An 11,049-nucleotide genomic window follows, 5' to 3' on the forward strand; every position below is an offset into this window, starting at 1 on the left:
TAGAAGAGTTACCTCGCGGTAAAAAGGCACTTGGGAGCAAATGGGTGTATAAAGAGAAATACGATGAGCATGGAAATCTTCAACGGTTGAAGGCTAGACTTGTTATATTCGGTTATCATCAGGTTGAAGGCCTAGATTACAACGAGACATTTGCTCCCGTGGCAAAGATGGTGACTGTTAGAACATTTCTTGCAGTCGCGGCAGTGAAGAATTGGGAGGTTCATCAAATGGACGTTTATAATGCCTTTTTACATGGTGACTTGGAGGAAGAGGTATATATGAAAATTCCCCCTGGCTTTGATAAAAATAATTCTGGAAAAGTGTGCAGGATGAAGAAGTCACTGTATGGCTTAAAGCAAGCTCCTCGGTGTTGGTTTGCAAAACTGACAACGGCTCTGAAGAAGTATGGTTTTAAACAATCATACTATGATTATTCCCTTTTTACTCTGACAAGAGGGACTATGCAACTTAATGTGTTGGTATCTGTCGATGATTTAATTGTTGTAGGGAATGATAAGTCTGCTTTATTGTCATTCAAAACATATTTGGGGGATTGCTTCAAGATGAAAGACTTGGGGGTTCTGAAATATTTTTTAGGGCTAGAAATAGCCAGAAGCAAGCAGGGTATTTTCAAGTGTCAGAAGAAGTATGCCTTGGACATAATTACAGAAATGGGTTTGATTGATGCAAAACCTGCAGAATTTCCCATGGAGCAAAACCACAGGCTAGCTCTGGCTAATGGGGAATTATTCGGTGATGTAGAGAAGTATAGACGTCTTGTAGGGCGTCTAATTTATTTAGCAGTTACAAGGCCGGATTTGGCCTATTCTGTGCATATTTTATCTCAATTTATGCAAAGTCCGAGGGTAGAACACTGGGATGCGGCCTTGCGAGTTGTAAGGTATCTGAAGAAAAGTCCAGGTCAAGGGATCTTGTTACGGTCTGATAGTGCTCTACAGTTGGAAGGGTGGTGTGATTCGGATTGGGCGAGTTGTCCGTTATCTAGGCGTTCTCTGACTGGTTGGTTTGTGTTTCTTGATTTTTCTCCCGTATCATGGAAGACTAAGAAACAACCAACGGTGGCTATGAGCTCTGCAGAGGCAGAGTATCGTTCTATGAATGCTTGTACTCGTGAGCTGAAGTGGCTGAAGCGGCTTCTGCGAGATCTAGGGGTGCGCCATGACAATGGCATGCATTTATATTGTGACAGTCAGTCGGCGTTGTTTATTGCGAAAAATCCCGTGTTTCATGAGCGCACGAAACATATTGAAGCCGATTGTCATTTTGTTAGAGGTGCTATTACAGAGGGTCTGATAAAACCGTCGTATGTGCCTACGACGTTTCAGTTGGCCGATATTTTCACAAAGGCTTTGGGAAAGGTCAAGTTTGATTTTTTACTCCGCAAGTTGGGCATATATGATCCGTATGCTCCCACTTGAGGGGGGGTATTGGAGATATTCTAGTGTATCTAGAATTATCTTATTGTGATATTATTGTGCATAATTTAGGAAACATATCTTATGAAAAGATATGATAGAATATTGAGGATATTATTATCCTAAGTGTTATATATTCATGTATTGTGATATTTGTGATGAATGAGAATTACAGAAAGTATTCTTTGATGTTTTGTGCTTAGTTTAACAACATAGTTTATACAACCCTTTAACTTATGAGCTAAGTAATCATCACCAATTATCATAATATATTACTCGTCATTACTCATTAATATTGAGTAATTTGATAAATAGTTTTGCTAAACTAGCCATTTTAGTGATTAAAATATCCCGATTTATAATTTAAAAAAAAGGGTTAGTCCAAAAATTCCAAGTCGGCACTAGATTGTTTCATGCTAAACAAGTCATACAATTTGCTACTTTTGGAGCCCACAAATTGAAGGCAATTGATTTTCTCCCTTTACATTCTGTCTATTTTCATGCACAAATGTTCAAGAAGACACCACAAACATTGATTTATCATCTATCACTGTCATTATTTGAGTAGTGCTTATTATTACTTTCTTTTTATTGCATTTGATTTTTGCCAAAAGTAAGCCCTTGCAATTTTGCAAATGCAAATACATATCAATCAAAATCCTATATAAAGCCTACAATTATTCTACGCAACATTTGTTTTTTATGTTATGGTAGTTTTGCTCTACTTATTATTAGAAGTGTTACAACTAAAATGCTAGATGATCATGTAGGCATAGGCATATTAACTTTTAAGTGATAACAAACAAGACTTGATTTGTCATAAAATTTGAAATTTAATTAATAGCTAGCTTAGCATTATGGAAATGTATAGACATCTTATAACAAATTGAATCATCTTTTACGGAGACACGGAGTACTATATGTGTAAAGGTAGTGGTTAGACCTAACAAAATTAACTTGCATGTGAATCCCACTCATATTCTCTAACCCAATTCATATTACATCTGAGATTATGTGGTATTCGAGTCAAAAATTAATATAATTAATATTATTAGTTATTTTAGTGCTATTATAGTATTATTAAGTAAACAATATAATATTTTTTAATTTTTGACAATTAAAATATTTTTTTTCTGTTTGTATGACCGGATTCACGTGAGTCCATTCTACACAATACTTTATTTTTTTTAATTTTATAGGATTACACACGAATAAACCTGAACTTACATCTATAACTCAAGTGGCCAATCTAAATTGTTCATCAATCAAATATGACTGAACCGATGTGTTGATCAAATGACTAGTTTACTGTACCGTTTTGCTTAAAGAACGTGAGAGCCAAAACTCTTTCTAAGACAACTTCAACTACTTTTGCTTAATTAGACAAAAATTCATGCATTAAAACTTATTCTATTTTCAGATGAACACCCTTTCATAATATAAGGTAATGAGAGTAACTTCTAATTGTAACTTTCAAGACAATCTTGCTTTAGCAAAATATATTTCATGTCATTATCAATCATACATATGTCAAGAGCACTAATGTATTTATGTTGCCTTAGATTAGAAGCAATGTCTATAATAACATTCAAGGAAAGCAACTTTGATATCTTATTAACTTCAATTACGAAAATTAAAAACATAATATTTTCGTCCCATTTTATTTGTCACCCCATGAGGAAAAAAAAAAAAGTAGAAATAAACAATGACGTTGATAAAGCCAAGCTTCAATTCAATACAATAATCTCTTAATTACTTGTACAAAATCCAAAATAACTAGAAAATTCAACATAAATATTGATGAAAAATAAAAACAAATAACTGCCCATTTCACAATCCATTTTTACTAAAACAACCTATAATCTTCAACCATTTAGGACATTAAGACTTTTATCCTTAATTGGAATCAGATTTTCTCTAACTAATCTTAATGAAATTCAATCTTTTTTTTTGTTTCTTTCTTATTTCAATTTTTTTTTTTTTTTTTTTTACAGATTGATCGAATTAGAGGGCCAAAAGAATACAAAAAAAACTAGCTGTACAAGGGACTTCTTCCTACCAAAAAACAAATAATTGAACCATTTAAATCTAATAGATGATAATAATGATGATTAACACACTAAAATGAAATTAAATTAGACTTGTAAATGAGGAAGTCAGCATGTAAGGCAAGTTAGCTAACGGCCCTCGTTGGTCTGCTAGTTCATGTAGATCCCTAACAATCTCAAACACGGCCTCTGGTTTCGCCAACTTCAGGGCATTTTCGGACATCTTCTTAAGCTCATCGCGCTTGCTACTGAACCATTCTGCGACTATTCTTGCTGTTTCTTTAGGACTACGCGTGAATACACCTGCACCAGTCTCTACTACATATGGTACGTTGCCTTTCTCCTGAAGTTAACATAAAAAAAAAAAAAAAAGGGGCTAGATGTTAGCATTGAGCTATGAAAATCATGCATGAGTAAGATTTTTTTATTTTTTTTTGGATGATTGGTGCATGTATTTGAACTTTGTATGGAATTTCGAGGTTTTAAGCCTATTGTATAAGGGTTTTCCATGTTTAGGTTTGGGGGTCGTGTCAGTTTTTGACAGGTCTACATGAACGAACAATCAATGAGATGTAAGCCAATGTATAAACTCACTTGTCCAGGGATGTAATCATTAAGAATGATTGGAAGACCCCTGATCATTGCCTCTGCTATCGTCCCTGGTCCTGCCTGTTAAAAACCGAAACCATTCAACTTAAGTCCGATTTTATGCTTAAGAGCACAAGCAGGGGAAAATTGTTAAGAGTAATATATGTTTTAAGGTTTACCTTTGTTATAATGCAATCACAAGCTCCCATCCACTTCTCCATCTGTTTCTCAAACCCTCTAACCTATAAATCAAAATGCATTGTTATTCGACGAAACAAGTTATATTGTTAAGGTTAAGGTAGGTTATATTGTTAAGGTTAAGGCAAGTTACCTTGACCGGGATTTTCCATTCCAACGATTCAAGAGTAGAAGCTAAGGATCTATTACGGCCACATATAATGATCAATTGACCAATGGGTTTCCCAAGCTGTTTATCGAACAAGGACTCTCCAAGAGCCTTGGCGGTCTTTTGTACAGGTCCCATCCCTTCACCACCTCCCATTAGTAAAACCGCGGGCAAATTTGGGTCCATCTCAAGCTCTACTCTCAAGTCATCCTGCAAGCAGAAGCTGTGTTAGTATCTGTTAAGCCTAGATCAAACACACACAGCACATTTGGAATTTGAGAGTCATCAAGGCCGTCTAATGTGTGCTTACCTTTGAGAGAATGGCACGAGCAAAAGAAGGCCTAACAGGCAAGCCAAAAACACGGATTTGAGAGTCATCAAGGCCATCCAATGAAGCCCTCTTTGCAACCTCCTCTGAGGGACAGTAGCATCTATTGACACCAGGATGAAACCTGAGAAATTAAATTGTTTCTGAATGTTAAAAACAATCTAAAGCAAAGGCAAGTAAGTTCTGATTTTCGAGTGATCAATGCTGATTTCCACTTACCAAGTTCGATGACAAGAGTTGAGATCAGTGATAACAGTTACAAAGATCACTTTCTTCTGAAGTCCTTGCCATTTCAAAACCCACAAGGGAATATGTTGCATAAGAGGATGAACACTAATGATTATATCCGGCTTGTATTCCATTAAACCAGCCTCCACTTCCCTTCATCCACACAAAAAATTTCTATCATTAGCCATTTATACACCGTGTATTAGTAATAATTCAAGCAAGTCTAGTCTATTCACAACATTAGTTATATCCACTTAACATAGGGCAAAATGCCCCTTAAACGAGCAATTCGTAGCTAGTGATAGTTCACCCCTAATAGTTGACTAATTGTAAGCCAATAAATAGGGCTCTTTCTAAAAGAAGAATATGATTACAACATGTAGTATTAGTCATTTCTTAGAAGCATTATGAACTAGTAACAACCATGATTAAAATTATCAATCATTTCAGTGATAGGCCACATGCATGTCATAAATCATTTGGAAAAATCGATCATGATCACAATAATAAAGCTTCTATACTTTAGACCTAATCTCTTTTAATAAGGAGCTAAAAAGCAGTATACACTACAAAAATTCGAAAGACATAATTGATAGATTCTTCAAAGGATTGACAAGAAATCGAACACATCATATAAGCAAAGACAAACATACTTAGCATAGAAGGCGGCGATAGCAGCAAGGTACATGGAGTGAATCCATTTAGGTGAAGTACTGTGAAATGCAAGGTTCCAAAGTTGAACATGCTTCACCATGAACTTGTACTGTCTTTCCATGTCATTCAATGGCCATCCAGTATATTCTTTCCATACATCCTTTATAATTATCTGGAATTACAGTGTGACAACCATGTTATACAGATTCTATTTTTGAATATAAAAAAAAAAAAAGATTTAGACAGCAAGATTATAAATAAAGTAGGGTTGTATTTTAATTATTTTGTATTTTTTAGTTATTTAGGGTATTGGACAACTTCATAGAAATTTCTTTCTTACAACATTTATGAAAATAACAAATAAAGGAAGGTTCAGATTTTATCAAGTAATTTCATTCTGAAAGTACAACCAAAAAGTACCAACAAATTTAAAAAGTAAAAAGGCCAAAATATTTGTAGGAAATAATCAAAAGTCAGGTAATTTACAACACCTGTTATAAAATTCACTTCCTTTTTTATTTTTATTTTTACATTAGATGCATAAATCCTAGGATAAATATCAGAATTGTAAATTTGTAACTCTTAAAATAGCAAAATTTACCACTATCAATTATGAATTTAACAAATTTGAAGCTTACAAATACCATCTGACTTCGTAAGTAAAATTCAAGTAAGAGAATCAACCAAATGACAGCTCAAAAACCCCAGAACCCTTCCACAACATTCAAGGGAACACAGAAAAACCCAGAAATTTTAAAACAAACCCAGAAAAACACCAGAAAATGTCAGAGAAACTCATAAAACCCAGCTGAAAAATCAACCAAATGACAGCACAAAAATCCCAAAAAAATCAAGAAAAAAATCCCAGGAAAACTTAAGAGGAACAAAGAAAAAACAGAAAATTTATAAAAACCCCATTAAAAATGAAAATCAAAATCCAGAAAAACTCACATTATATTCATCACCAAACTCCAATTTAAAAGTATCTCTAATAGCTTCAGCAGAAGCCCTGTGGCCCCCACCAGTATCACTCATCAAGATCAACACATTCTTTGTGCGATAAGCTCCAATTTGAACCATCTCCATTGTTGAACCATCTTCATCTTCTTCCATTTCATCAATATCCATTGAAGAAGATGAAGAAATCACAGAAGAAGAAGGGTAAAAAGATGAAGAACACCTTTTTTTACTGTAATAACCTCCAACTTTTGAAAATACAGAGCTCAATGAAGATGATCTTTTTGGTGAAATTACAGACATCACCATGTCAGAAATTAAAGTATACCCAAACAAAGAACAATAATTTCTCACAACTTAACTTGATCCAACGGTCGAATTTATTCCGACCGCCGGAAAATGGGAGTAAAAAGATGAAATCTTGGAAACTTTTTTATCAAAATTTTGAATTTTGAGCAACACCCATTCACCCAACGTTTAAATTTCTATAAATTTTGTGGGTTTTTGAAGGGTAGTAAAAAAGATTTGTTCTTGGTCCAAATTTGTTTTTTTTTGGGCGATTGAATGGTAGAAGAGGGTGAGTTATTTTTAAGGGTGAGTTTGATGCTTGGAATTATTCCAAGAATTTTTATTTTTATAAAGTTGGAATGTTCTGATAAGTAGATTCGGATCTTCCTATTGGCCCATAAACAAACAATAGCCAAGTGTATTTTTATAACAAAAAAAAAAGGAGAAAAAAAAAAAAAAACATTTTCTATTTATTACTCATAATATATATATATATATTTTTTTTAGTCCTTGAAAATATTTTAGGGGCCACAACCTTAACTGTGTAAAATTTTGGTGCGAATAATATGAAGTTTATTCTTTGGTAAGTTTACAAATTGTTTAAGAGATACCAATAGTCCAAGAGTATCGCCAACTTTGCCAAGTGGAAATCTTGTTGTTAATTTGTCACTCAATTATTGATCTTGGGTGCTTTAGAAGGAAATTATTGTGTATGCCCCTCAATTCTTTATGCTAAATATCCGTTTGTCCATTAGGTTTTGGGTGAAATATAAGCTCATTTTTGTTTTTCGCTTGCTATTATGTTCTCGAGTGATTTTAAAGGTAATTTTTATTGTTTGCTTGTTATTATGTTATCGAGTAAAAGAATAAATATGTGGACTTGTGGTACTTTTGTATTATCTATATAATTATATTCATCTCTAAAATATCCCCTTATTAATCATGTCAATGTAAAGAACAACCCATAAAGTGATTGGTCCAATAGAAAAATATAAATGTGAGTATGAAGATCAAAATTTGAAAGAATTATTCATATGTATAATATCTTATAAGAGTCTTAATTTTATTGAATATGAAATTGAAGCATTGGTTTCTCTTAAAATGGTGGAGTAAATACAAATAAATTAGTTTGGAAAAGGCTATATCCTATATGCATACCTTATAGATGAATATAAGTAGCTAAAAATTGAATGATTGAGAAAAACTAAACATTAATTAAACCACTTACGCATATCTTTGTCATTATTGCATTACTTATCATTTTAGAAACAATTACTTTTGTATACACCCGATTTTCAGTAATTTACTATACATCGAGTTCACTTTTGTCAAATTTAGTGTCACTTTTGTCAAATTTAGTATCACTTTTGTCAAATTTATCAATGAAGCATAAATAACTCTTATATATGTCACAGTAACCTTTGTGCGTTTTAGTGTAACTTTTACGTCTTTTATAGTCACTTTATAACGGATGTTCAGTAATTTACTGAACATCCGTTTTATTTAAAAGTTTGTGTTTTCGAAAATGCATTTGACTATTTGATGTTTATGTGCTGCTTATTGCATTACTCAATCGTTGTTTTAATGATCTTTTAGGGTAAAGATATATCCAAAATACAATTTCATAAGTATCTAATGACTATTCAAATCCAAAATGTCTACACATTAAAATTGTCATTATCAGAATATTAAAAAAAAACTTAAATTAGTGATGTCAATGCTCAACTATAAAGTTATTCACCCTTAAATCATATCAAGAACTCCTGAAATTATTCTAAAAGCTATCATTTACTCTTTTTTTTTGACAACACAAAGCTATCATTTTCAATTTATTGTACTTGTCAAAATGTTGAGAACGATAACCAAGTAAGGGTAATGCTATACATAGCCCTAGGGCTATATATAAGCATTGAATTTACTTTTGGAAAATGTATAAAGTTAGGAATTCATGACAAAAACACACGCAAATCGGTGTAATTAGTGTGTTTTTGTCATGATTTTCTAAATTTAAACAATTTTCAAGAGTAAATTAAATGCTTATATGTAGCCCTTAGGGCTATGTATAGCATTAATAAGCAACAAAAGATACAGAAAAATCGCATTATAACAACCTGATCTGAATTTATAGGAGTCGGAAAATTTATACGAGTGTATGGTAATTTTACGTCTCTTGTACAAAGTACGGAGTATGAAATTACGAGTACAAAATGATGATGTACAATATTTTTAAATTGTCTTAGACAAGTTGTTTGGCTAACGTCATATAGAATATCTTATGCTAAAATTTGTCATTAAGTGCATCATATTCAACAACTGTACTTGCTCAAATCACTTTCTCAATGAGAAAACGACTTTAAGCGTGTTTAAATATTGCGAGTTATGCTAAATTTTGTCATTAAGGATATTTTGCTAAATTTTGATACTAGGATTTATATTTTTAAGAAATGCTTGAATTTAAAAGGATAAACCATTGACTTTTTTGTTAATGACCTTAATGTCATATGATTATTGACTAATACGGATTACGGAGTATATTATGAAGTATATGATGGTCATGACTCAAATTTAAAAGGTCATATACTCGTATAAACATTGCACCAATATAAAATATTTAACCATAAAAACACATTTCTTTGCCATGTAATATCCGTAATGCTATGTTTTATTGAACATGTAAAATATATAAATAGACAATCAAGGTATAATTTTAGTACTCGTAAAGTCGAAATATTACTTAATTGCTTATCATTAGGAAAGAGCTTGAATATTGTTGGAAATAGGTAATGCAAACGGATTCTCGCGCTCGATCGGGCGGTGGTTCGCCCGACCGAGCGGAGGTGGCTAAGGAAAATAGAAGAACTCTCGCGCCCGATCAGGCGGCCCTCGCCCGACCGGGCGACGGACTCGAGTTTTTGACGAGCCCGATCGGGCGGCTCTCGCCCGATGGCTCACCCGAGGTGGGTTTTCTAGATCGCCCGACCGGGCGGTGTTCGCCCGACCGGGCGGTGTTCGCCCGACCGGGCGCAACACCAAGTCTGGGAAAACTTTATCTCGCGCCCGATCGGGCGGATGTTTGCCCGATCGGGCCCGCCTTTTTTCCTTAGGTCGGTTTGTTTATTTGTCTCCTAATTTCGGGACACATATAAATATGAGCATTGCCTTTCCTGTATTCATAATTTTAATATGATTGAACCCTAAACACATAAACAAAAAAACCTACCCTTTGAGATCTGAACAATTCTTGAGCAATTCCACTCTTCGAGTTCGGGTGCACGAATTACGAGGAGAGTTGCGTTAAACTTGGGGGGCGTGCGTCACTAGGAAACTTGTACAGGTGGTGGCGTATTTCGCTTCTAAGGCAGTGGATTATTGTTCCACGGCGCGACTGTGAGTTTGAGATCTTCAATCAAGTATTTTCCCTTTCATTTTCTCTATTTTTTGTTATTGGAATCGACAGGTATTTTACCAACAATTTAGAAGCGAAATAGTATTAATTTATTATATTGTTGATTCCTGAACTAATCAATTGGAGATGGAGATTATAATGTTTCGAACAATTTTTTTTTTTAATCAAGAAAAAGGGTATTTGTTGCAAATGATTTCGATGTAATTGTCCTTTCGTTGAAGCATTCGTCACATTGATTATCAATCATTGGTTAAATTTTGGAATGGAAATTAATTCTGTTCCGTACAAATAAAATTCTTGTTTCGGAAAATAAGTCGGTTAATCAAGGAGTATTTATCCTCAACGATTAGGAGATTTTGCCGTCAAATTGTTTTTTGATTTGGAGTTGAATTAGGCTTCAAGAATATATGTCGAGTTAGGCGATCGAATTGCCGTTAAGTTGGAGGATTTAATATTATTGGTTAAATAATAAGAATTTGTGAATCAAAGTGGAGCGGCAGTCCATGTGTTGATGATATATAAATGAAGTTATTGAAAAGTCAACTGTGTCCCATGGTCTCATGATGGTAATTTCATGAAAATTAAAGTTGATGTTCCTGCATCAATCGAGTGGATTAATAACCAAAGCTTGAGTTAGCTGTCTCTGTTAGTCTGGTGGGTATTGCGTTTTTGAAAATGCAACTGCTAGATGTTTCGGAGTAATTTTCTAGGCTCGTCAATGGCTTCAGTACATGCACAAAATCAGATAAGTCCTCCTCAGTTTATGTAAT

At 33.7% G+C, this 11,049-nt stretch overlaps 1 protein-coding gene across 1 annotated transcript; it reads right to left on the bottom strand.

Annotated features, from left to right (window-relative positions):
- Positions 1–3,506: 3,506 nt before the first annotated feature.
- LOC145634391 (monogalactosyldiacylglycerol synthase 2, chloroplastic-like) lies at positions 3,507–7,203 on the bottom strand. The gene is made up of 8 exons (XM_081685811.1): positions 6,580–7,203; positions 5,628–5,800; positions 4,966–5,127; positions 4,729–4,870; positions 4,404–4,628; positions 4,252–4,314; positions 4,079–4,153; positions 3,507–3,827 (listed from the first exon to the last, which is right to left on the bottom strand). Exons 1-8 carry the CDS (start codon positions 6,892–6,894, stop codon positions 3,567–3,569), a joined length of 1,416 nt encoding a protein of 471 aa, XP_081541937.1. The 5' UTR covers positions 6,895–7,203; the 3' UTR covers positions 3,507–3,566.
- Positions 7,204–11,049: the final 3,846 nt, after the last annotated feature.

This window comes from Chenopodium album, chromosome 6, assembly GCF_948465745.1.
Source record: "Chenopodium album chromosome 6, dcCheAlbu1.1, whole genome shotgun sequence".
NCBI classification, from domain to species: Eukaryota; Viridiplantae; Streptophyta; class Magnoliopsida; order Caryophyllales; family Amaranthaceae; genus Chenopodium; species Chenopodium album.

Bases quoted from the DNA above. Each gene is read 5' to 3' on its own strand.
- LOC145634391 (XM_081685811.1), bottom strand. From the start codon at position 6,894: ATGGTGATGTCTGTAATTTCACCAAAAAGATCATCTTCATTGAGCTCT. The intron at 5,801-6,579 runs GTGAGTTTTTCT...CTGTAATTCCAG, and splicing joins AGTTTGGTGATGAATATAAT to ATAATTATAAAGGATGTATG. The intron at 3,828-4,078 runs GTGAGTTTATAC...TGTTAACTTCAG, and splicing joins ATGATTACATCCCTGGACAA to GAGAAAGGCAACGTACCATA.